Raw genomic sequence first — 27,957 nt, 5'->3', positions numbered from 1 at the left:
TCTTACCTATCGAAGATAAATCTCGAGCAAATATTAGATAAGATAATACTCAATACGATAGAATAAGTATGATCAGAACACGCAACTACAGAGAAAATAGTTGAGTTTGGCTTTAGAATCCCAATGAAGTCTTTAAGTCGTTAACTTATAATGGGGTTAGGAAAAACCTAGGTTAAAGGAGAATCGACTCTAGGCGTAACTCGTATCACACATGAGGTGTGGGGATTAGGTTTTCCAATTGCTAGAGTTTTCCTTATATACTTTAAATCAGGATTTGATAGCTTTGAGACAAAGCAATCAATATTCACCATTAGATGAAATCTTGATTTAAGATTCAAGCTAAGTTCACTTAAAACCAAAGAAATATCTCTCCACGGTTAGATGGTCTTATCTTGTTACACACAACAATACCTAAACGTGTATATATGGAGAGAAAGAGGGTCGCTCTGCCTTACACCCCTTAATCTAGAAAAAATTGGTCTCGGGGATCAATTAAGCAGAATGGAAAAAGAAGTAGTGGAGATGCATTGAGAAATGGGATTTACCCATTCATCACTAAACCCAAAGGTAGATAAAGTTTATTTAATGAAGGGTCACTCTACTCTATCAAAAGCTTTGAATATATCAATCTTCAGAGCTAAGAAACCCTTCTTTTTTTTGGAGGTTTTTCATCGACTGTAGCAGTTCATGTGCTATGATTATATTATCCGTAATTTGTCTTCCTGGTAAAAAAGAAGATTGGTTTTGGGGATATTAACCTATTTAAAATGGGTTTTGATCTGTTGGTTAGGATTTTTGAGATGTGTTTATAAATTATATCGTTGAGGCTGATTGGTCTAAAATCCGCCGGAGTCTGAGGTGTCGATATTTTTGGTATGAGAATAACGAACGAGTGGTTGAAATATTTTTCCATAATCCTTATTCTAAAGAATTTTTGCGTAGTACTTATTATATCCGGATCAAAGATATCCTAGTTAACTTTGAAATAACTCGATTAAAAACCGTTTAGGCTTGGTGCATCCCAAAAGTTCATGTTAGAAAGAGTTGAGAGAATTTCTTCTTTGGATGGAATTTGGGTTAAAGCTATGTTTTCCGAGTCTGGGATACGCCATATTAGTCACTCCCATGGAATTTGGTATCTCGGAAGAGCTTTACTACACACACCGAAATCAAGCACCGTGATGGGTACTGAAAAGGATCGCACGGACACAGTGGAAGATTTTGTGCATTGGGATAGGGGTGGGCAGAAATGGGTCCCACCACTCCTCTCAAATGGTGCCCATCTCGATCCTTCTCCTTCGGTGCATCTATACTTTTCAACCCCATCTCGATTCAGTCTTAGCTTTACTGAAAGCATACGGATTTACTGAACCCCACTTTTCTAAATTAATCCCTAGATACCCAACCATCCTCTCATCTAAACCAGATAAAACCCTTAAACCTAGATTTGATGTTTTTCAAATCCAAAGGGCTTTATGGAGTTGACCTTGCTAACTTCATCTCAATTAACCCAACGATCCTGAAGCAGAGTTTTAATAAAGATATAATACCTTCCTTTGATATCTTTAAGAGCATTGTTCAGTCTGACCAAAACGTCATTAAAATGATTAAACGAAATTCTTGGGTTCTCTGTTCAAACCAACTTAAAAGAGTGATGGTCAACCTAGAGTTTTTGAGAAATCAAGGTGTCCCTCACACTAATATTTGTAAGTATCTAATTGACCAGCCTAGAGCATTTCTGGAAAATGCCAACAGATTTAAAGAGATTGTAGAGAAGCTTCAAGACATGGGTTTTAATCATTTGCAAACCACATTTCTCAAAGGCATAGTTGGATTCACAGCAATGAGTGAAGCCAATTGGAAAAATAAGATGGATGTTTACAAGAGATGGGGTTGGTCTGAGGATCACATTCAAACAGCATTTAGGAAAAATCCTCAATGTATGACAGTCTCTGAGAAGAAAATTATGGCGGTTATGAATTTTCTTGTGAATAAATGGGTTACGAGTCTTTGAGTATTGCGGAGTGCCCAACAGTTATTTGTTGTAGTTTGAAAGAGAGGATTATCCCAAGGTGTTCTGTTATCAGGATTTTAGTCTCCAGAGGTCTGATCAAGGAAAAGATTGCTATAAGCACAATTTCTAAAATGTTAGACAAGTCGTTTTTGGAGAAGTATGTAATAAAGTATGAGCAAGAAGTTCCCGAACTAATGGAGATATTCCGAGGTCAGTTGAATTACCAACAGCTACTTCAGAACTGAATGATTTTTCTGAGATGAATGTGAAGTGCCGGTACGTACATTATCTGAATTTACATATTTACAGCGTACATAGTCCCTTTTGGTTTATGCATGTTTAGTTATTTACAAAGTAAAAATTGTGTCACCTTTTATGTATGAACAACATGAACAACATGAACAATATATATCATCATGGTGTAGTTGTTTGAATCTTCATTATTGCCATGTTTATCTACAATTGCTGCTAGGACTTATGAATTTTCAAGTGTGAGGACGAATACGTCAGGCAGCGTATGGCTCATTAGAGAGAAAGGAAGCGTATGTGAATTCTGTGTATCGTTCAACATGGTAGGATAGAAAATGGGGGTAAATGAAAGCCAATTGCTGCATAGGTTATATGAATCTTAAGTGTGAAACCAAAGGATGTATGCTTACAGGCATGGTATGTCTCGATAGAGAGATGGGTTATGTGTATTGTTTTAATATGGTAGGATAGAGGATGGGGTAAGTGAAATTTTTACGAAAAGATTCGTTGTATGATCTGTTTTCTTATATTCTCCATTAATAGTCTACTGACGATGAGTGGTGACAATTGATCGGTCTATTTCTTTTGCTCAATCAGCTATCATACTGCTGACTAGCTATTGGCAATCAGTCAGAGTTCTGCCTCCTGCAGCATCAACATAAGTTTTCAATGCTGCAAGCAGAACTGGGAGTCCTCATGACAGGCTGCTGCAACAGATTCTAAGGCAGTCAAAGCACAGCTACACAAGCCTGGTTATCAAATTTCCGTTTTACTATTCTAGTTTGTTTGAGTATCTTGAGTTAAACCTTTCCTAGTTTGATATCGAGAGTTACTGTCAGAACGATACTTTGAAGTTTTACTTAGATACTAAACCAATGTAAGTCTCGGATATAAGAACCTAAAAGTATTATTTCTTAGTAAATCCTGGGAGTACTCATAGATAACAGAAAACCCCATTGTGGTTTGATTGTGAGTTTTTGTTAAGAATATGGGAATTTGCCGAATCTACAGGGCATGTGATATTTCGGATAGTGAAATCCTGGATTCTGTTGCATTTTGAGCATGAGGGTCTTTTCTCACTTAGGAAGAGAAGTTGGGGTTTTTGCTGCCACTAAAGATAGGAAGTTTTGTATTTTGGTAAAACTAGAGAGGTAAATAATAAAGCATGTCTTAGAGATGAAGCACTACCAGCTCCTTGGTATCGACACTACTATAGTATTATGTTGATTGGCAACTACAGAAACGTCACCGTCAGTCTTTATATGAAGGCTAAGATAAAGTACAAGTCCATGTCATATGGACCTAAAATATAGAACCCACTACCAGATGTGGTCTCAAGAACACTCTGCTCTTTTTTCCAACTGCTTCATTAGCCAGATATGGTACTCTTGCCTATGTGTGGAATAGGATATAACAAATCTTTTTAAGAACAATCATAATGTAGTTTTTCTACCTTCATACTCAGAGACTCAGATTGGTTTGTTTGTACGGACAGCTTGAAGATAAGTAACAATTGCATCACCTCTTATGTACGAACAACATGAAGATTATATGTGAGTGAAGTTGTTTGAATCTTCATTGTTGCCATGTTTATCCACAACTGCTGTGTAGGATTGGTGAATTTTGATTGCGAAACTAATGGGTGTATACTTTTGGCAGGGTATGCCTCGATAAAGAGAAAGGAATCATACATTGTTTCTGTATATTTTGTGACAACACGGTGAATAGAAAATGGGATAAATGGAAGCTTCACAAAGATTGGTTTTATGCTCTGTCCGGCTACCACTGAAAGGCCTTTGCTCAATAAGCTTTTAAACCATGACTAGCTATTGGAAACCAGTCAGAGTTCCACCTCCTGCAGCACCAACATAGTTGTTTTTGCTGTTAAGATAACTGGGTGTCTTCATGGACAGGCTGTTGCCAGAGGCCCGGAGGCAGACAAAGTGCAAGTCTGATCATCATATTTGTCTGTTTTACTGGTTTAGTTTGTTTTGAGTATCTTGAGTTAACTCTCCTAGTTTGATATTGACCAATGTAATTCTCGGTTATAAAATCCTTGGATCAACAATTCATTCTCTCTCAATAAATAGTGAGTACTCATAGATCACTGCAAGACCTGTTATGGATTAAATTTGAGTTTCTGTCAAGTAGGTTGGAGTCGGTGTGAGAGAAAGTTCTGTTTTTGTTGCATTTTGAGAGTGTTTTTTTCCCTCACCTAGGATACACATGAGCCGCCAGTAAAGGCTGGGCTTAACAAAACAAAATTAAAAGCTCCGGCCCAGCTATAACACCGCCAGAACCAACAACTCACTTCTCCTCAACAGAACAACATGGAGCTTCTCACATTGCGATGAAGTCTGGGAAGTTCAGGAACTGGAACACTAGTGGAAGATGTTACCCCACCGTGGCTCGAGGAGGATTCAGACATCTCGTCATACTTGAGAAACTGTAGCATCTGAGCTGCAGCAAGATGTGCATAGCATACAGGAGCAACTGGAACAAACATGACAATACAAATCACAACTTAGAAGAATTAACCACAAACTTTAGATGCACAATCCGACCATATTCATCAAAATCCAGTATGAAACAATTCAGGATGAATTCAAAACAGGCTTACCAACAGATATCGCGGTAGTGCTTCTTTGGTACCTGCAACAAGTAAAGAATTTAAGTGTGTTATTACAACCATGAACATTCATTCACTCCCACAAGCAAGGAAAAGTAAGAAGCAGTCTACTTGCACATAGGATAGTGAGTGCACTAGCTCCTGCAAGTTATCGGCTGAAAACCCGATTTCGTCCCACAGAACATGATAATGAGTAGGTCTCGTTGTTCCCTGAAATTTTGAGAAAAGAACGCACCCAAATCAGAAGCTATAAAAATCCAGGAATGTTGAGAACAAGTGATGAACTACAAGGAACTTTGCAAACACACATGGACAAATTTTAAGTGCAAAGAGCTTACTATCATTCCAGCATGTGCACATAAGTAGAAATCATTGTTGCGGGGATGGCATATTTGTTTGTCGATAACTGTACCTGCAAAACCGGAGCAAAATGTGTTACACCATTTCAAACCGAAAGAAGGAAGTGATTTATAGATAATCCAAACCTGGTGGAACATTATCAGGAGATCCTTTCTGAAAGAACTTGGTGTGATGGTTTTTCTGTGCAATAATCACTGTAAACTTTGGCTTCGACTCCGGATCGAGTTCCTTGCAGGCCTACAGCAACAGAGAAAACTTGATGCTTATAATTTGGTCTACCAAACAATTACCCAGACAGTATCAACAATCAAAAGATGAAAATGCCACCTCTATGATTTGGTCTAGCTCAATGTTTAGAACTTGGTTAAACTGGGACTCACTGACCCCATCCCTGAAACCAAACATGACATGAATGAAAAATCTATTATTAGTGCAAAGCATTAGAAAAATATCAGTACGTACCTGAAAATTATTATTTGTTCAGGCTTCTGTCCCCGTGAACTGTGATAAATATCCAGAAGCAGCTCCCTGGCAATGAAATAAAATGCAAAAATAATTCAGCTAGGGAGGAGAGAAACTGACCATTGTTGCCGTGAGAAAATCAACTGATACATAAAAACAAGTCTTCCAAAATTATTATAGCAAAAAACATACTTAACAATGCCTTCATCCTCTTTATCTGGTAATTTCTTGAACAAAGGAATCAATCATATTGGGTCCTCACTGATGCTCTGTATTTGGAGATAATAGGCCATCCCCTGGAGCTAACCACCTAATGAGTATGTTACGAAAAATGATCAAACATAGTAAATCAATATCTTTTGTTCTATGGGTAAAGCCGTAAAGATTCTCTTCAAGCACCATCAAAATCATAAAAGTACTTACAGCAGCTATAGATTGTACATCAGACTGTCCAGGAGACCCATGGGAGACATCCATCCCAAGGATAATGGTGGGAGTCCTGCCCACAATGCTACTAGGAGAGCATTCAACAGCTAAATAGGAGTTCATTCCACCAAGCTAACATGAAACAAATGCAAATTTTAGACAAAATACCACAACGAAAAGATCAAATGCAAGAAAACAAAATTATCAAAGCCAATAATATACTTTGGCATTGATCTTCAGCAGGACGTTAGTAATATACTGGTCATTCACTTTAGTTGGTGCAATGCACTGAGTGACAACTCCAATATCTGTCAGGCACCTCCTCTTCCATGGTCCTACAAAATTAAACATGATGGGTAAAGCTCTAGGCGCATGGTTATGAGACGGATTATGAGATGACAACAAAATAGGAATATCAGCTAACCATAGACATCTGAGTTTTTCCTGTCCGCCAGAATACAGAGTAGAAACCGAGGGGGATTGGGAAATGTTGCTTTCATTTGATCACAAATACGATCCACCCGGACGTTCGCTGGGCTGCGTCTGTGCTGGGCGAAGACACCAAGTGGCTTATCTATGACCTAAAGAAAGAAACTAGTAAATGAGAGGAAAATCAAAGCACCAAAATAAAAGCTATGGCTTGCAGGAAAGCTAAATGCTCACAATTCCTTTTTGCTGACAACACCTTGCGAGGTTTTCAACAAGAGCACGGGTATCACATCTAGCAGAGAAATCGACAACATCCCAACTACCAATCTTGGTTGGTTCCGCTAGTTTCTGAAAAACAAATTGCAACTTGTCAGGTAAAATAATATGCTGGAACTTGCCAAATTAAACAACAATGTGAAAAATTCACCTTATTGTTAAAATTCCATCTCCCATTACGTGGGAGGAATTCTTCACCGTTGCCCACCTTCAACTGAAGCAACAGGAGCCAAATTAGCACAATCTTGCATTTTAAGCTTTCAAGTAAAATCCAGTAGAGAACAAAAGCGATGGAAAATACAAAAGTACAACTCCAGAACAATGAATAATACCTTGGGGGCCAAAAGAACTCGCCCTTCGATTTGAGTAGGATCAGGGCTAATTGTAACACGAGTAGATTTTAACATCGTCTCATTACCATAATTGCTGATTTGCAGTACCTGTAACAAAGCAAAATCTAATAGGAACAGCAACAATATAAAGAAAAGATTTGGCTTTGTGCAACTAAAAATAAAATAAAACTATGGATGCTTACATTTCTCAAAGCAGTCATACGCTCCTGGGGTTTTTGCCTTGATTTTTCCACAAGTGAAGATCTTTGGAGATTGGACAGTGCCTTTGTGTATCGTTGCAAAGATAACAGCTCACAGAGCTACAGAGGACAACAACCACGAGCTATAGTATGTACCAAACGCATTTTTTTCATTATGCACAAAACACTTGAAAAACAGTAGATGCAAAAGGTATCATCCTTTTACCTCAATAGGGATGTATGTTGGCCTTTTCGGTTTACCTACGTTGATGCATGGGAAATTAGCAGAGTCATGTAACTTGGTATTCTTGTACTTTGTAACAAAATAGTCATACACTGCGACTTCTGCAGGTTGAGCATCTGGGTCTTCCCCCTTTCGGTTGATAGTAAATCTGCAATGTTAAAAGGAAAGAAATCAAAGTCCCAAATTGTAAGAGAGTGGAGTGTGTTAGAATACGGACATCCAACTCAAAACCAATTGACAATGAGTGGAGAGGCCCAAAGGATTATAAACCGCAGGATCTTAGAAATCCAGACAATGTGGGACTAATAATCTCAACACGCCCCTTCACGTGTAGCCTCGTTGGGTCTAACACGTGGAACAATAAATCGGGTAACGCGGAGTAAAGGTGTGGTCATTTGACTTGACACAAATAGCCTGCTCTGATACCATGTTAGAATACGGACATCCAACGCAAAACCAATTGACAATGAGTGGAGAGGCCCAAAGGATTATAAACCGCAGGATCTTAGAAACCCAGACAATATGGGACTAATAATCTCAACAGAGTGCCTTCATTTGCTAACATTAGGCGGGTGTCAAACTAACATCCTATTGCCTAGGCGCCCCTTCGGCGACTAGAGCGCCTAGGGCGCCTTTCACAACATAGCGAACATCAGCATTCTACTATCTTCAAAAAAAAAACATGGAAAAAGAATTATAATGAATCTTACGTTTGTCTACGACAAGGCAACTCACTCAGTCCAGTGATCTTATACTCTGAATTTGAGGTACGAACCTTGATCCTTAGATTTTTAAGCGTTCGCTTAGCCTGTCAGCATTCAAATCTTTCAATGAGAAAACATATAACAACAAAAGATATGCCAATGTTTGAAGTAAAATTACTCTTATTACCTTGTCCCAATTAATGTCATTCGGGTGCCTCACATTTTGGTTAGCAAGTAAAAATTCAAGTACAGGCCCTGGACGTATTGTAATGGTAGTAGACACATCTGCGGTATAATCAAAGTGATTAAAATATGAATCCAACCAAAACAACAAATTCGCAGCACCAAGAGAATATGAAAACCTTACCAATATCCAGAGATAATCCCCCTGAGTTGTCCTGAAACTAGAATGAAACCCTCTGCATCCTTGGACTCCACCACCCAATTCAACAAAGTTTCGTGGCTCGTTGTGGAAGAATGACTTCCGAACAAGAAGACAACCCCTACAGTTAAACCAAAGCATGTCAGAAGAAAGGCATTGTATAACAGGACAAAAACCTTGTCAGAATTCACTCACTGTTTCGCTGCATGCTGTCGTAAAACTATATCCAGAACTCTGAGAGCTTCTTGTGAGTTCTCAGTTTCTTGACCCCGTAATGCGTTTGCAATGGCCTGCATTGGGATCTTGGCAGCAAAACTTATTTCTACCTTGAAACTCTTTGTATTGCATGGACGCTTCATCCTCTTTTTATCTGTTTCATTTGGACTGTCACTCCCACTCGCATTCCTATTAGCAGCATGCAGTTATAAATTAAAGTGACTTGTAACTAAAAAAATTGTTTAATGGAATGAAGGGAGAAGCTGATTCTACAGCATAAGATGATACCTGTTTGAGGAAACTTCTGCAAGCACAACAGGGAGCTCAAATTTGTTATTTTGGAATTGGCTTCCGACAGTAAATAAACTCCTTTCCCCGTCATAAGCAAAATGTTTTTCAGCCAACTCGGTATGGATCTCTTTCGCTCGATCCATCACTTTCCTACTATGCCTTTTCCATCTACTGGTCGACCATCTTCGTAAAATGTAGTAACCTGATCCACAGAAAAATAGCTAGCAGTATGAAGGATTTTGTGTATAAATTAGAACAAAATTATTAGCCTGGCAAAGACGTACGCAGTAGTGGTAAAAATAGTCTTCCAGATTCGCAACACGGACTTCAAAATGATTGGTTTGCAGCGTTATCATTTTTCCTTTGCGTTCAAAGTCCTTCCTGGCTATAGGAAGACGTTTAGGCTTTGACATCTTCTCAACCGATCTAGAACTCCCACCAATATCAGCCGGGACCGGTGGAGGTGGTGGAAACCCTGTGGGTTTAGCTCCGCGTGGCTCGCTAGATCTCATCTTTGAAAACTAAAAACAAATGCACCAAGTATTATGAGATAACTGAAAACCCTAGTTAAATCATCAAATTCAAATAATTACGAAAACTAACAAAAACGGATCAAAAGAAGATCACACCCAAAACACAAGCCAAAAAAGCTAAAAAAAATATTTGGAAAAACAACTACAAAAAAACATATAGAAATCTGGAAAAATCTTGGTCAGTCCTTTGCAATGTATCCAAAAATGGAGGCATAGAGTTAAATTTTTCTAAGTGCCTCTTAGCCAACACGGCAAACCGAGATGAACATTCAACAGATAATAATCCAAAAAAATAATTTAGAGATTATTACCAGTTTGGGCAAAAAATAATTATATCCAGAAAAAGGAAATGCAAATGCATTATTTGACCGATCCAAAAACAAAACATTGTTTGTTTTTTTTTGATGAGAAACACAAACATTGCATTAAAACAAAAGGTCATTACAAATATTCGTTTAAGGGTTCTTCCCTCATGATAGAGTGCAAGAAATGAGGAGAAGAATTCCAAGTGTTTTTCAAGCTGAATTTCCTATCTCGACGTGCAAGTCGATCAGTTATCTTATTCTTAGAACGCTTAATAAAAACTATCCTAGAGTTCACACAACTAGAAAAAGAAATCCGACAATCTTTTACTAAGTCTTGACTTCTCCAGTCAATATCACCCTTGCCTTGATTAACCAGATCCACTAACTGAGGACAGTCATTGATGAAGAGGACTCTGGAGAGATTCATCTCACCCACCCAAGAGCAAGCCAAAATTAGGGCCATTGCCTCAGCCGCAACAGCACCATGAATCAAACCAAAATCCGCTCTACAACCTTTTATCCTTCCTGCATTGTCACACAGAATCAAACCGATACCCATGTTAAAGTTCTTGAAGGAGCCATCAATGAACAAAATATGATTAATTTGCTGATTAGGAAGCTTATTATTGAACACAGACACTCTAAGGGGATAAGGAGTAACAATATAAGTATTTAAAGACCTTCTAATATCCATAATAGTAGCATCCAGATTAATTTTAACCTTTCTAAAAATAACATCACATCTAAGCTTCCATATTGACCATAAAACCACAGCACCAATACTCGGCCAATTCACAGCATAAGGAGAACAACCCAAATTTTTATCAAACCAAGACAAGAAAATATCATCAATCCAATAGTATTCACCCGCAATAAGATGCTGAAAAGGGAGGGCAAACCAAATATGAGATGCTATAGGGCATTGAATAAATAAGTGCATGACAGATTCCACCTCAATAGAACATAACGGACAGCATTCATCAATACCAGGATTATAAAACTTGATAAGGGAATTAACATGTAGCATATGCGCAAATATCTTCCAAATGAAGAATTTAATTTTAGGTAAACATTCAATAGACCATACCCTTTTCCAGAAAGTAGCATCATCAGTTGAGACATCCGCATTCATGAAAGCTTTATAGACAGATTTAACTGAATAATTACCATTATTAGTGTGTGCCCACATTATTTCATCTGATTTATGAACATTTATCTTAAGTGGTCTAATTCTAATACAATCCTCAGGGGAGAAGAGCGAAGAAAGAAGATTAATATTCAAGTTGTTATCATGATGATTAATAAGCTCATTGACATAGACATAATTTCCATAATCAGAATTAATCGAAGAAGGGGGACAAGTATAACCAGGCAACCAATTATGATTCCATATCTTTGTAGACTTACCATCATTCACCTTATAAACAATATTAGCTCTAAGAAACACCAGACTGTTGACTATACCTTTCCAAATCCATGAAGAGGTGTCTGCCGCCTTATCGATTTCTAACAAGTTCTGATTAGAGTAATATTTATCCTTAAGAAAAATATTACCAGCTGAGAAGGATTTTTACACATTCTCCATCCCAGTTTTGCAATAAGGACCCTGTTAGTAGCAAAGAAATTCCTAATACCCAGACCACCAGAAATTTTGGATTTTCCTATATCCCCCTAAGAACGAAAATAAGCCCCTCTTTTAGAATCTTCCTTTGACCACCAAAAAGATCTTTGAATAGAGTCTATTTTAGAGGTAATTTTCTTAGGAAAACGGAAACAAGACGTATGATAAATAGAGAGACTAGAAAGAACATGTTTTGTCACTACAGTTCTACCTGCCCCATTGAGATTAGTTTTTTTTTTGAGTTACCAAGCCTGTGATAAAAAATTTCAATGAGAAAATGAAAAGCTTGAGTTTTGTCTCTATTAACAAACAACGGAGTACCAAGGTACTTCTCTGTACTACTTAGAAATTTAATTCCTAAAACTTTAGAGATTAATTTGATATGTTTATGATGCATTTTTTTACTCGTAAAGAAACCAGATTTTTCAAGATTAATGGCCTGCCCAGAAGCCTTAGCAAACTTATTAATAATTATCATTAAATTCTTAGCATAAACAAGAGAAGCTTTTGAAAAGAGCGTGCAGTCATCTGCAAAAAATAAATGCGAAATGGCAGGGCTATTTTTTCTAAGTTTGAAACCCTGAATAACATTCTCATTTTCGCCTTTAATCAAAAGTTGAGAAAGAGTTTCCATGCAAATGATAAATATATAGGGAGATAAATACCTCTAGAAGGAAAGAACATTTCCCGTGGAGATCCATTCACAAGAATAGAATAAGAGACAGTGCTAATCCAAAAACAAAACATCACCCATAGAAACTTGTAGAAGATCTATAATACAAAACAGCCACGGAATGAAACCACAAACAAACAGTGATCAAAATCATGAAAAAAATAAAAGATAAAAAAAAAAGTTCAGAGCTGGTTACAAAGAGAGAAAGTTTTAGATTTTACCTGGTTGAAGCTTAATGATCAGATGGAGTACAAACTGTGGTTTGCTCTTCCTCATCTTCTAACTCTCACTCTTTCTCTCTAAAAGTAGTAGTTGCAAGACAATGTTCTCGGTTCATGTTCTAAGCCTCCACACTAAGTGAGCTCTTAAGTATAATGAGTTGAATAGTGGGGTGGTTTCAAATTCAGACACGTTATCAAAAGCTCTGAAATTGCACAGTAGACTTACTTATCTTGCCAGCTTCATTAGAATCGACCCAACAAACCGAAAATTGCAAAAACGATTTTGAAAATCTTTTCTATTCCAATTTGGGTAATTTTTTTATAGGACCATTCCTATGTGGTTGTTTAAATTCAAAAGTGCTAGCTGTAATAATTTAGTGCATTAGCATTTCTTTGCAGAATAAAGGTTTTCCATTTAAGATGAATTCACTTCCGGTGTTACCAAAGTTGTGTTGTCAAACGTTAACACGAATGATCTGTGACATCGTTTTTATTTTAAGAATATATTTTAGGGACCACAAAAAATGAAAAAAAAAAATTACTTGCATTCAAGAACTAAAATAAAATAAATGAGAGATAATGTTAATATGCATTAAAAGTGCAAGTTTCATTGGATTCTATAGACTTCTCTTTCTATGAATTTTTTTTCATATTATCTCTCTTTTTTATTTTTTATTTTTTTACATTCACCAATGTTGTGATTGATTGTTATCATGCACAAGAAACAATATCTAGTAAAAAACATATGTTAAAAAGAATTTGTTATACATGTATCTTGAAAAACATTAAAAAAGAATTTGTTATACATGTATCTGGTAAAAAACATATGTATGCATTGGAAACACCAAAATATACCTAGGTAATATAAATAGTAATTAAATTTGGTCCACTTTCATTGATTCATATCTCCTCCATTAACCCCTTCCCTAGATTTGGTCCTTTTTGGACAAGATCTAAGTAAGATTCATTCTCTTCTTTTAAAGTTTTAATTGAATAAAATTAGTTTTGTTTTGATGTCTTTTGACATATTTCTTCGCTATTTGGAGCGATTTTTCTTCGCCATTTGGGCTGAGTTTCTTTTCGTTTTGAGAGCGATTTTTTCAAACCATGGTCGCTGGTACTGACTTGGTATTCTCGATTCAAGAACATCGGCTATTTAACACGGTATTACTTTGAGTTCATATCAATCCAAAGGATTTAGGGCGTTGGGGTTCGTTTGAATCTACAAGATTTTGGGCAAAATACTCCTTTCTTCTAAGAACATCTCTTATTTAAGAAGAAAAAATCAGATTAAATGGTTGCTATAGACTATCAACAATATTCATTTATTAATATGAAAATTTTGTTCAAAATGATTAACGTGAACGTTTGAAATTCCCGGCTAAGAAAAGATTAAAAAACCAGCATCATCCTCAAGTTCAGAAATGGAACTCATCAGAATTGACCCAACTAATTAAAAATTCCAAAAACGATTTTGAGAATCTTGTCTATTCCATTTTGGGTATTTTTTATGGAACCATTGCCATGTGGTCTGACGAAACGTATACGTCATCATAATTAAATTCATAAGTGTATTGCAGAAACGGTCAACGAGTGATTAGATAGATGGTAAAAATTAAACTTGAATCATGCGTTGCATTCGGGAGAAAGGGGAAGATAGATGGTAAATACCCAAAATGGAACATATCAACGATTTGGTCGACTCATATGATATAACATGGATTAATGAGATTATTCTGAATCTTCCTACGAACGAAATGGCAATCAACTTCGATATGCTTGGTTGGTTCGTACAGGATTTTCAGCAATATGAATTGTTGTTTGACCATCACAGTAAGGTGTGAAAGGTTCTAAAATCGGAATACGTATGTCCTGTAAAAGATATTTTAACTACTGTAATTTTACAGTTAAATTAGTCATGGACCTATATTCAGCTTCGGCAGAAGATTGAGAAACAGTTGGTTTTTTCTTAGATTTCCACGAAATAGGACTATCACCCAGCATTGTGAAATAATCCGTGGTTGAGCGACGGGTGGTTGGGTAACCAACCCACTCTGAATCTATATAACCTCATAAATGTAGAGAACTTTTGGAAGATAAAAGAATTTCATGTCCAATCGTTCCCTTGAGATAACGCAAAACACGTAAAGCTGCATCATGATGAGCAGTTATAGGATTGCATAAATTGGCTTAAAGTATTCACTACATACGTGATGTCCGATCAAGTAACCGTTAGATACAAAAGTCGAAAAATAAGTCTGCAATATGTTTTCGGGTCAGATAAAGGTTCACCATCTGTAGGATTGAGGCGAAGATTTTGCTCCATGGGGAAAAAAACACTTTGGATGCGGTTATCCCCATATCTTTGATAAGATCAAGGATGTACTTTTTTTTACAAAGAAATATACCTTGATCCAAACGGGAAACTTCCATACCTAGAAAATATCGTAGATGCCCCATATTTTTACACGAAAAACGCTTTTTAGAGACACTTTGGATTTTGATATAGAGGTTTCATCAATACCTGTAATGATAGTGTTATCTACATATACTAAAACATATATATATACATATACACAATTACAGGTAAAGAGTGAATAGTATGTTTTAATTTAACAAAAACCTTTACTAATAAGTGCAGATGAAAATGTAGCAAACCACTGTCGTGATGCCTGTTATAATCCATATATGGATTTATTTAAGCTACATACTTGCGTGTCATCAGAATTTTCAAATCCTGGTGGCAGTTTCATGCATACCTCTTCTTCTAAACCTTTACTATTATCTTGTATTCAACTGGATTATCTAGTTTAACACCATCATTCACAGACAATCTAGCTCCCTTAGCAACTGGTGTATCACATGGCTTAGACTCTAGCATACCAGCTTTTTCTAACAATTCTAATGTGTATTTCTGTTAAGTTAATGTAATGGAATTGTCATCTCTTACTGCCTCCAAACCAAGAAAATAACCTAATTAAGTCACCCAATTCTTTCATAGCAAACTCCTTTTTCAGACACATAATCAGATTATTTATCATTGTAGGAGAGCTCCCAGTAAGCAATATATCATCCACATAGAGAAGTAAAACAATCATACCCTTAGTAGAATAATACACAAACATTGAATGATCTGAGATGCACTTTTTAAAACCACAAGACATAAGAAAAGTGCTAAACCTATGAAACCAAGCTCTTGGTGCTTGTTTCAATCCATATAAGCTTTTCTTAATCTTGCAAACATAATTTGAAGGAAAATTTGGATTGACAAAACCCTGAGGTTGTTCCATATAAACATTTTCATCCAAAAAACCATGAAGAAAAGCATTACTCACATCCATTGTAATCTATTCCATCTTGCTGATTATACCTTTTTGCAACTAGTCTTGTCTTCAACCTATCTATAGTACCATTTGCCTTTTGTTTAACCTTATAAACCCATTTACATCCTAAAATGTTCATATGTGGCTCAGGTGGAACATAATCTCAAGTATCATTATCCCTCAAAGCAGTATACTCTTCTTTCATGGACACCTGCCATTTAGGATTCTTAATTGGTTGCTTAAAAGTCTTAGGCTTAGTAATAGTAGTTAATAAAGAATGATAAGAAGAAGGAATAAAATGTTTAACAGTAAAACGAGAAATAAAATCAGGAAATTGTTTGGGTTTTGAAATAGCTCTATGAGACCTAGTAACAATAGTACTAGTAGAAATAGAAGAATCAGAAGACACAATTTGAGTAGGCAAAAGAGAATCAAAAGGTAAGTCAGAAACAATGGATGAATCAGTAATAGACGGTTGAAAATAAAACTGACTTTCATCAAAGATAACATGTCTTAAAATATATGATTTCTTTGAAACTGGATTATAACACTTATATCCCTTATGCAAATTACTATATCCAAGAAAAACACACTTGACAGATTTTGGAGAGAGTTTGTCAGCTCTTGAATGAGCTAAATGAGGATAACAAATAGTTCCAAAAACCTTTAAAAAGGTATAGTCAGGAACAACACCAGACAAAACCTCAAAAGGAGTTTTAAATTTTAAAATTTTGGATGGAGTCCTATTGATCAAATAAGTTGATGTAAGATAAGCATCATACCACATATCTTTGGGACAATGTGCATTAAAAAATAAAGAATTATCCATTTCAGTAATGTGCATATGCTTTCTTTCAGCAAGGCCATTCTGCTTTGGGGTTTTGGGACAAGAAATTCTTATAAGTATACCACTAGTTTCCAACAAATGCTTAATTAAAAGGACCTTTTACAAGTTCAGCTACACCATCAACTTGAAAAGCCAAAATCTTTGAGGACAACTGAAGTTCAGTAGAAGTTTAAAAATGAGAAAAACATTTAGTAGCATCTGAGTTGAGTTCCATTGGATAAATCTAATGAAATCTACTAAAGTCATCTACAAACACAATATAATATTTGTAACCTTGTAAAGATGGAACTGTTGGACCTCAAACATCACAGTGGATCAAAGAAAGAGGTTTATCAACATGAGTAGGAGAAAGCTTAAATGGTAGTTTCTTGCTTTTAGCAAGCTGACAGGGATGACACAAAGATGAAGACTGAGGTGATGATAAAGAAATGTGTTTGGTAAAATTTAATTTTAGTAAAATCATACTAGATGGATGACCCAACCTGTCATGCCAAACTTTAGAAGAAGCACTCAAAGTTGAAGAAAAGGCACAAGGAGTATCTTTAGAAGTAGGAGCATATTGAATGTGATACAAATTATTAACTACTTTACCTTGAGAAAGAAATGTATCAGAATGTAAATCTCTAATTTCATATCCATATGGATGTAGCTTAAAATAGCAAGAGTTCTCTTTTGTAAACTGAGCAACTGAAACTAAGTTATGCTTCATGTCAGTAACTAAAAGAACTGTGTCAAGCCTAAAATTAGTTTTAGGTGTCTTAACAACTAAAGTACCAGTAGATGTAATGATCAAGGACTTACCATTGCCCACTTGCACCTTCTCTTTTCCTTGGAAGCAAGAAGTATTCTGAAAAAGATTCATATCACCAGTCATATGAGTTGTTGCTCCAGAATCAGCTAACCACTGTTGAGACTCAGATGTAGAAGGATCACCAAAAACTTGATCTTCAATCATAGTAGTGAATGCATGTTGAGGACCCACATTTGTTGAATTATTAGCTGAAGTAGAAGCAACAGTTGGTGGATAATATCTAAAGTGACATCTGCTGGTACTTCAGTAGAAGCCCTTTCTTTCTACAAATCTGACAATCTACCTGAGAATAATCCCTTCTACCACCATTGACTTGACTTGAACCACCAGTAGAAGCATTATGATAAACAGAATTATTACTTGATTGATTAGAAACATGACCCTGTACATTATTCTTGAACCCAGAACCAATAGTTTGTCCATTCTTTGAGTTACCCTTTGACTTTCCTCTACCATTACCATAACCAACATTTATAGTACAAAAAGCAGATGGATTTTTTGTGCATCAAAAACAATACTAGAATCTTGTTGTTGATCAATGAGCCATTGCTCATGATTCAAAAGTGTAAAGACCCTCAAGCTCGTCAACGTTATTTGACTGGTCTAGCGATGACCAAGAGACTTGTTTTGCAGCAACTGTTTTCTCGAACAATCTTTGTTCATAAGCTTGTAAAGAACCCAATAACTCATTAAGAGTCATAGTTGCAGCAGTATTACACTCTTCTATAGCAGTTACTTTTGCTTCATACTTCTCAGATAAACTTCTTAATATCTTTTCAACAATTGCTGAATCTTCTACAGTATCACCATTGGCTTTCATCTCATTGAAAAGATTCAATGTCCTTGAGAAAAAATTTGATATTGCTTCAGTAGTTTCCATCTGCAACAGTTCATACTTTCTTTTTAGGGTTTGTAATCTAACCTTCTTGACCTTGTCAGATCCTGTGTAATAGCTTATCAAACCATCCCATGCTACTTTAGCTTGATTAATATAGATAACTTTGTCCATGAGAGATTCATGAACACCCTGATGAAGAATATATGTAGCTTTAGAATTCTTCTTTCTGTTTTCAGCTAATAGAGTTTGCGCAGCTTCTTCAAGCACAACTCCTTCTGCTGGTTCTACATAACCATCCTTCACAATATCCCAAACCTCTTGGAATATGAATATATTCTCCATCTGCAACCTCCAGTGTTCAAAGTTTTTACCTTCAAACACCGGCACCTTGATTGAACTTAAACTTGTCATCTTCTTCAACTTAACTTCTCATACCCACAGTCCTAGAACCTGATACCAGTGTTCTGATACCAGATGTAGAAAATCTGATATCAAAGACTTAATGAAAAACACACAGATTTAACTGAAAAAAAAACTCTCTCTTCTATTGTATTCGATTCATGTCTCAACAAAAAACTATTTATATGAATAACAGACTTGACTCTCAAGCAATAAAAACTTCCAAATATAACCAAACTCTAACAAAAAAACTTTTAGACAATTCTTACGTAAACCGACTCAATTACCAGTAAAACTTGCAACTCAAGTTTACTTCACGGACACCATTCCATTGAGTCAAAAATACATGTTGATCCATACCCTTTTTCCTTATTGGATCAACAACACCTGTTGGTCCCTCTTGTCTTTTTCACAGTATCTTGTTTTATTCTTCAACATGGATTGTCAAAAAATGAAGCTATTATTGCTTCTAAAAAACTCAAATTCAAAACCACAACCAAACCAGATTCAGTCTTAGCTTTACTGAAAGCATTAGGGGTGTGCAAAAAGTCCGGAACCGCGGATTTTATCTGTATCCGTCCGCGAATTTGTGGGTGAAACCCAATCCGCAAGACTAATGGGCCGGACACGGGTGAGATTCTCAAATCCGCACTTTTAAAGGTTTGGTTGCGGTTGGACTTTGAAATCCGTGGATTCACCCGCACCGCAACTGTTGTACATTATTATGCATATTAGCAGTTAGTCCGACAAAATCATAGCTCATTTCCTCCTCCACAAATGGTGGATTTTCTGAGAATTTTCGATGAAACTAATTCTAAGGTTCTGTTCTATCCTGTTATTGGAGGTAATAATAAATTGAGTTACAACAAGTGGTGTTGAAAAGGAAAACTTAGTTGCTGCAAGAAGATGGAATTTAAATTGAGTATTAGTTGTCGATAGACTGCTGCAGAGACTGTACACAAAATTTCTTTAACAGATACACATTTATTGACCATGATTCATGATGCTTGAGTGAGATGGTGACGTAGACTTTAGGGAAAAGTCAAACAACATTACTGGCATCAACCTTTTAAAGTAGCAAAGAAAATGAAACGAGTAGTAATCATCTTGGCAGCAAGGATGAAACAGTCTCTGATTGAGTCTGTGTGAACTAATGTGTTTGTCTCGGATTATTTGAGCCCAGCGAACTAATGTCTTTGCCTAGTTTTGGGTTATCATTTCTCGTTTTGATTCTGGATGTTACTTCTTCTTTAAGACCAAAACGTCATTAAAATGATTAAACGAAATTATTGGATTCTCGGTCCAAACCTTGTTAAAAGATTGATGGTCAACCTAGAGCTTTTGAGAAATCAAGGTGTCCCTGAAACCAATATTCGTATGGGTTTAAGCTCCCAAGCAAGAGCATATACAGAAAGTGCCAATAGATTTAAAGATATTGTAGAACAGGTTAAAGATATGTGGTTCTATCACTTATAAACCACATTTCTTAGGGCTGTAGTAGTGTTGACATCAATAACCGAAGCCAATTGGAGAAAAAAGGTGGGTGTTTACAAGAGATGGGGTTAGTCTGAGGATCAAATTCAAGCAGCATTCATGAAGAGGCCTAGTTGTATGGTGGTGTCCGAGAAGAAGATTATGGCGGTTATGAATTTCCTTGTGAACGAAATGGGTTATCATTCATCAGTCGTTGCTGAAAACCCAATAGTTTTTAATTATAGCTTGAAGGAGAGGATTATCCCAAGGTGTTATGTTATTAGGATCTTATGGCGGTTATGAATTTCCTTGTGAACGAAATGGGTTATCATTCATCAGTCGTTGCTGAAAACCCAATAGTTTTTAATTATAGCTTGAAGGAGAGGATTATCCCAAGGTGTTCTCACCATGTTTGTTTACTCCTGACTCATCTGAGTCGTCTGGATCTGAATCATCTGGATCTGAGTGAAATCACCTGACTCATCTGAATCTGAGTCGATATGTTTGTTTTGAGTCAGATCTGACTCATCTGACTCGGAAATAAGTGAGTCAGTGGTTTGGTCCCATGAGTCAGGGGTATTTTGTTACCTGACTCAAATGAGTCCGAGTCAGGGGTTATGTCTGAGTCAGAGGTCGAGTCAGATCTGACTCAAAATGGAAAACAAACGGTCTGACTGTTGACTCGGTCCGAGTCAAGGGTTGACTCAGATTCAGACGCCGAGTCAGCTGCAAACAAACAAGTTCTCCAGAGGTCTGATCAAGGAAAATTTCTCTAGGTATAAGCACATTTTCTAAAAGGGTAGACAAGTATTTTTTGGAGAAGTTTGTACTAAAGTATGAGCCACAATTTCGTGAACTCACGAAGATATTCCAAGGTCAGTTGACTTACCAACAACTACTTCAGAATGGAAGGACTTCATGAGATGAATGCGCAGTACGGGTACGTAGATTATCAAAAACTCACATATTTGCCTCTTACCTAGTAACTTTTGGTTTATACAATTATGAGTCTGAAAAGTCGAAAATGCTTGGATTGGAATTGTATTGTTTTCTTTAAAATCTGTAAAGTCGAAATTGCTGGAATTGGAATTACAATGTTCAACTTTGCAGGCGAATTCAGTGAAGTTAGAGCCGCAACAGAAGAGAATCAAGCGATATGCATGAAGTTGCTCTCAGGCTATCACACTGCAGTACATTGGAATCAGGTGCTGGTAGTCAGGAGGTTCCAGCTGCAGGAGATTGCGGTGCCGTAAGCCAGTATTTCTCTTTCAAGTGTTACACGTTTTTCTCAAGTAACACCATGTTTGTTTACTCCTGACTCATCTGAGTCGTCTGGATCTGAATCATCTGGATCTGAGTGAAATCACCTGACTCATCTGGATCTGAGTCGATATGTTTGTTTTGAGTCAGATCTGACTCATCTGACTCGGAAATAAGTGAGTCAGTGGTTTGGTCCCATGAGTCAGGGGTATTTTGTTACCTGACTCAAATGAGTCCGAGTCAGGGGTTATGTCTGAGTCAGAGGTCGAGTCAGATCTGACTCAAAATGGAAAACAAACGGTCTGACTGCTGACTCGGTCCGAGTCAGGGGTTGACTCAGATTCAGACGCCGAGTCAGCTGCAAACAAACAAGTTCTAAGTTAGAATTCTGTAAACTGATCCTATAGTAATCTGATCTAGTACAAACAAAGGAATGTATGGTTGGAAATGTGAGCCAAAGTTGCTTTAGAATGCGTCTGTCTTGTTGCCTGAAACGAGAAAATTTTCAATTCCATCTTACTCTTTTGGTTGTGGTTGGAAGAAGAAAAGAAGTATCTGTGGAACTGCATACATGGTCCATTAAATGCTTATTTCAGTTCCCTCTTACTCTTGTTCGTGCATGAGTCAGGGATGAACGAGTCTAAACAACAGATTTCAATAATGTTGGAAAAAATTGGGTTTCACAAAGGATGAATGAATCAGAGAAGAAAGTGTTGCACTCCAAAACTTTCAAGGCTTGTATAAATTTCTTTTAGACAAATATTTCTACCCTCCCAATAACAATTGGCGATTACAACAGGTATGCGAAATATTGCCTTCAGGATACAATGAAAGCCCTGCAACGAAAACTGAATTCAAGGTTTGTACCCCTTGATTCAATCAAGAACACACAAAGAGATTTCTGATTTCTGATGATGCTTTTTGAAACAGAGAAAACAGATTGATTTTTCTTATATGTTTAAACGAAACTGGGAGAAGCTATTTATAAAGGGTTTTGCACCTGTTGGGAATAGGTTTTTATTCGCCAACAGGTTTCTATTCACGAAACGTCGGGTTCCTTCATCAACAGACATCAATGGTGTCTTTTGGATTCGAAATTTTCGAACAGGCTTTTATCGGCCAAATAAAACCGTCAGTTCAAAAAATTCTTCCGGGGGCGTTGCCCCCTTGAAACCCCCACCAGGGGCGGTCTCCCCTGGACCCCCACGACCTGACCTGTCAGGTCGACCACAGCCTGGGGGGCGATGCCCCCCAGGACCCCCCTTTGGTAAGCGGTGTTGAAAATATTCCAACAAATAATTGATCTCAACACTTGCTTCTTTACGATGTGAGACTAAACCTTGGTAGGAGAAAGTAAAACGAGACAAAGCCAATGGCTGTTTTCCTTTTAAAGAGATATGGTTGGTTCAAATGTCACATTCGTACAACTGCTAGGAAAAATATTAGATTATGAATATCCTTAAGAACTGAAATGGGTTACAGTTCACTAAGCATTGCTGAACAACTGTAATTTTTAATTGCTAAATCCCTGGTAGAAGAGGCTTAACCCAAGTTGTTCTGTTATCAGTATTTCGATCCCCAGATGTCTGATTAAAGAAAACACTCCTATAAGTTCACTTTCAGTAATGGTGGACAAGTCATTTTTCAAACAGTATGAGCTAAAGGTTTCTGAACTAATGGAGGTATTCCAAGGTCAGCTGTATTGCCAAGACCTATTGCTGAACTCAAGGATTTGATGAGCCGAATATGCAGTAATTATCTACCTTCTCAGATTTTACTGTATTTTGCTTTATTGCTGCCTCCCTTAGAAAATACAATTAGCATTTGCTCTTACATTTTAGCGCCACGCTTGTTTATGCCTGTTTTGGTATAATTATAAGCAAAAGGGAAGTTGTGTATGTTAACCATTAGTATCTTGATTATCATCAATGGAATCTCTGTATTTGATCATGTTTTCACTCTCTTCTCTAATCTCTATGCCATTCCAACAGATGCTTGTTATGGATTTCTGACTAGAAGCAGTGATGATGATTTCTTAACTGCTGTATCCGGAGGGTTGGGACTGCCACCAGTTATATAGCCGAAATATTTGCAGTATTTTGGGATGAGCAATAGCAGTTAGAAATTAGTCCACCCAAGTGCGCTTTCGTTCTGATTTTAAAACGGTGCTTAATGCTTTCGCAATAATGTGCCCTTGTCTCCTGCTGCTGGATAGAATAGGATTTGTGATCGGCTGATAGCTTGACTGATACAATAAACTTGAGTGTTTGTGCCACTCAAGGACGGAATCCTTTATGGTTAGTAAATAATTCGTGGGACTAATCTAGCGAATCAAGTCGTTGTAGTATAATGGTTGGGTTCGATCCCCGGCAACGGCGCCTTTTTTTATTTTCATTTTTTTGTTGCCTGCAAAGCTATGGGTGTCCGTTCCCCAGTTCCCCTCATTACAAGCAGACTTAAACTCTATGTTTTGAAACATGAAGTATTACACCTTGGCAAAGCAAGTACGAACCCTGAAATTAAACACAAAGGCTGCTGATTCTCTAGCTATACCTTATTATCTTTTTACTTATAGCCGGCCATTGTCATACCTTTAGAGGATACGGAAGTGGTAGATTGATTAGCTCCATGGCACAAGCTATTAGCCCACTGTTGCAAATCAAAATTTCAAAAAGACGAAGTTAAAACTCCGTAACTTTAACATTAAGTTGAATTTTGAGGTTTTACCTCTTTCGATTCTAGGGATATCGATATTGGCTGGCAATTTCATTGTACCAAAAGACACACCATCCTCCACCCTTGACTCAATTTACTAGATGGAGTACTAAAATTGCCATGGGGTGGAAATATCACTTTCAGACATTTTTTACCTCGTTTAGGTTTCTTTTTTTCATTTCTCTTCCCCTGCTGCTCCAAACCAATCTTCCTTCTTCTTATTCTGGGGTGCAATGTTTCGATCCTTGTTGTGTAAATCAGGGGCAGCTGCCATCATCCGTGGAGAATCTTCATCTTCATCATCATTACCAGCTAAGTATTTTCTCTTTACAGCATCTCAAAATCAAAATGTTGTTGTAATTTCAAAATCTAGGATTGTTACTTCCCTCTTCTATTCCTTCTCTACTTCTTCCGATTCTGATTCTGATACTTCATTTGTGGTTTCTTATTTGATTAATTCATGTGGATTAACACAAGATAGAGCTATTTCTGCTTCTAAAAAAATCAAATTCAAAACCACTTCTAATCCTGATTCAGTCTTAACTTTACTCAGAGCTCACGGATTCACTGAACTTCAAATTTCTAAAATAATCCCAAGTTTCCCAGCCATCCTATTATATAATCCTCATAAAACCCTTAAACCCAAATTAGAGTTTTTCGAATCCAAAGGGCTTTATGGACTTGATCTTGCCAACTTCATCTCTGGTGACCCATTGATCTTATCTCGGAGTCTTAGTGAAGCACTAATCCCTTCCTTTGATATCCTTAAAAGCATTGTTCAGTCTGACCAAAATGTCATTAAAATGATCAAGCGAAATGCTCGGATTATCACTACAGTTAAAAGAGTGATGGTCAACCTAGAGCTTTTGAGAAATGAAGGCGTCCCTGAATCTAAGATTTCTAGGTATATAATCGACAAACCAAGAGCATATACTGGAGATGCGGATAGTTTTAAAGAGATTGTAGAGAAGGTTAAAGACATGGGTTTTAATCGTTTACAAGGCACATTTCTCAGAGCCATACAGGGATTGACATCAATGAGTGAAGTCAATTGGAGAAAAAAAGAGGATGTTTACAAGACATGGGGTTGGTCTGAGGATCACATTCAAACAGCATTTAGGAAAAATCCTCAATGTATGACAGTCTCTGAGAAGAAAATTATGGCGGTTATGAATTTTCTTGTGAATGAAATGGGTTACGAGTCTTTGAGTATTGCGGAGCGCCCAACAGTTATTTGTTGTAGTATGAAAGAGAGGATTATCCCAAGGTGTTCTGTTATCAGGATTTTAGTCTCCAGAGGTCTGATCAAGGAAAAGATTGCTATAAGCACAATTTCTAAAATGTTAGACAAGTCGTTTTTGGAGAAGTATGTAATAAAGTATGAGCAAGAAGTTCCTGAACTCATGAAGGTATTCCAAGGTCAGTTAAATTACCAACAGCTGCTTCAGAACTGAAGGATTATATGAAACGAATGCGTAGTAACGGTGCGTAAATTGTCATTCACATATTTACAGCGTATACAGTACCTTTTGGTTTATACATGTTTCATTATTTCCGCAATAAAAACTGCGTCACCTCTTAAGCATGAACAGCATGAAGAATATAAGATATTGCCATGTTAACTGGTGTGTAGGATTCATGAATTTCAATTGCGAAAACCGGACGGTGTATACTTCGGGGAGTGTATGCCTTGACAGAGAGAAAGGGTGCATAGATTGGTTCTGTGTAATGTGTGGTAACATGGTAAGATAGAAAATGAGATAAATGAAAGCTTCACAAAGAGTTGTGGTATGCTCCATTATGATATTTCTTTCATTAACAGTTTACGGTCCTGCTCTATTGTCCGCCAACCACTGAATGGCTTTTGCTCAATAAGCTTTCGTACTACGACTAGCTATTGGCAGTCAGTCAGGAGTTCCACCTCGTGCAGCATCTATATAGTTGTCATTGCTTCTATAGGTTAACTGGGCTCTTCATCGATGACAGGCTTTTGCAAGAGCTGCCAAGGCAGACAAAGCACAACTCTGATGATCATATTGTCTGCTTTATTGTTTTTGTCGGTTTTTTTTGATTCTGTTGCCTTTTGACAGTGTGGGTCTTCCCCACTTAAGAAGAGAAAGTTGAGGTTTCTGAGGCCACTAAACGTTGGGAGTTTGAGTTTTGCTGAAACTTGGGTTTGGATATAAGAAAGCATGTCTCAGAGATGAAGCACTGCCAGCTCCCAGGTATTGACGCTACTATAGTACTATGTAATCTACACCACACTACTGTTGTTTTTCTGTTGGCTCTTTTGGTAGACAGAGCTTGGCTGTGACCTTGGCTTGTATATGCACTGTATGTGTGTTTTTATTGTATTCTTCTTTTTTTTTTTTTTTTTTTTTTTTTGCTTGTTGGCTCTTTTGGTAGCAGTCTGCTGTTTTTGCCAACTGCTTTTGGTATGCAAATCGAATCCTACATTCTATTGATTACTCATTTTAAGTGGAATCCATTAGCTAGATATAGTACTCTTGCCTGAGAATGTATGGATGAAATGGATTATGATTCATCAGTTGTTGCTGAAAACCCAACAGGTTTTAATTATAGCTTGAAGGGAAGGATTATCCCAAGGTGTTCTGTTATTAGGATCTTAGTCTATACTCGGAGCTTCCTGGGAAGGGTATGCCTCGATAGAGAGAAAGGATGCATTTATTTGTTCTGCATAATGTGTGGTAACATGGTAAGATAAAAAAAGATACTTTGAACACACGTCTTCATGGTATGGATGCATTTATTGTTTGCGACTATAGGTTAACTGGGCGTCTTCATGGACAGGCTGTTGCAAGAGCTTCCAAGGAAGAGAAAGCACATGTCTAATGGTCATATTGTCTGTCTTACTGTTTTATAGTCTGTTTGAGTATCCTGATTCCTAGTTTCATATTGATAGTTACTCAGAAGGATACTTTGAAGTTTCATTTAGATCATAGACAAATGTAAGTCTCGGATATAAGAACCTACAGAAAACCCAGTTGTGGGTTGATTTTGAGTTTTTGTAAAGAATATTTGAGTTTTGCTGAATTTAGCGGTTCATCCTAGAAATTGTTGCGTTTTGAGAGTATGGGTCTAAAGTTGTGGTTTTTCCTGCCACTAAAGGTTGCAAGTTTGAGTTTTGCTGAACTAGAGACTGGAAAAATAAAAGCATGTCTAAGAGAACTGACTGCTGTTTTTACCGACTGTTTTTTTGTGCAGATTGAACCCTATATTCCGCTGATTGCACATTTTAAGTGGCAATTCATTAGCCAGATACAGTACTCTTGCCTAAATATGTACCAGTGGAATGGGCTATAACAAGTCATTTTTAGAACACTCTAGGGTAGTTTTTCTAGCAGTTTTTGTATGGAACAATGAACAATAATGATAAAGAAGGCAGCAAAAATCATCACTCTTCTGAATCAATTCCTTCATCCAAAGCAGTCCTTCTCAATCTTTTATCTTGCATCTATGTATATCCTTTGGAATTGCTTTCGGGAACAGCTATTTGTTTTTTGTTTTTGTGTGGTGGTCATATTCAATTTCAGCGTAAACGGCAATAACGCATTGGAAATTGCAAAAGATACCCGTTTTCGATGGAGACATTTCTTAATTCTATGGGTGGAGTTTGGACTTTTGTCCTTCCAATATTTCAAATTGAAACCTTTTTTCTTTCTCTACAAACTTCATAACGCGTTTTCTTTGACCCAGCATCACC

General features: G+C 37.0%; 2 protein-coding genes and 1 pseudogene across 4 annotated transcripts; 2 read left to right on the top strand and 1 right to left on the bottom strand.

The window, feature by feature from the left end:
• The first annotated feature begins 1,181 nt into the window (after positions 1–1,181).
• LOC113311479 lies at positions 1,182–2,014 on the top strand. Its single transcript, XM_026560312.1, has 2 exons — positions 1,182–1,301; positions 1,571–2,014. Exons 1-2 carry the CDS (start codon positions 1,182–1,184, stop codon positions 2,012–2,014), a joined length of 564 nt encoding a protein of 187 aa, XP_026416097.1.
• A 2,566-nt stretch (positions 2,015–4,580) lies between these two features.
• LOC113311478 lies at positions 4,581–9,726 on the bottom strand (annotated as a pseudogene).
• A 13,382-nt stretch (positions 9,727–23,108) lies between these two features.
• On the top strand, positions 23,109–27,582 carry LOC113308634. 3 transcript variants are annotated; one of them, XR_003339949.1, is made up of 3 exons: positions 23,109–23,269; positions 23,510–26,458; positions 27,459–27,582. XR_003339949.1 is itself a non-coding variant. In XM_026557099.1 (3 exons), exon 2 carries the CDS (start codon positions 24,467–24,469, stop codon positions 25,685–25,687), a length of 1,221 nt encoding a protein of 406 aa, XP_026412884.1. In that variant the 5' UTR covers positions 23,109–23,269; positions 23,510–24,466; the 3' UTR covers positions 25,688–25,717; positions 25,867–26,696. The 3 variants fall into 3 exon arrangements, 2 of the variants coding, with proteins under 2 accessions (XP_026412884.1, XP_026412883.1); XM_026557099.1 differs by lacking the exon at positions 27,459–27,582 and having other exon boundaries at positions 23,510–25,717; positions 25,867–26,696; XM_026557098.1 differs by lacking the exon at positions 27,459–27,582 and having other exon boundaries at positions 23,510–26,696.
• Positions 27,583–27,957: the final 375 nt, after the last annotated feature.

The sequence above is a fragment of the Papaver somniferum genome, chromosome 9, assembly GCF_003573695.1.
Source record: "Papaver somniferum cultivar HN1 chromosome 9, ASM357369v1, whole genome shotgun sequence".
In the NCBI taxonomy this organism is placed as follows: domain Eukaryota; kingdom Viridiplantae; phylum Streptophyta; class Magnoliopsida; order Ranunculales; family Papaveraceae; genus Papaver; species Papaver somniferum.
This window is presented reverse-complemented; position numbering and strand designations above follow the sequence as displayed.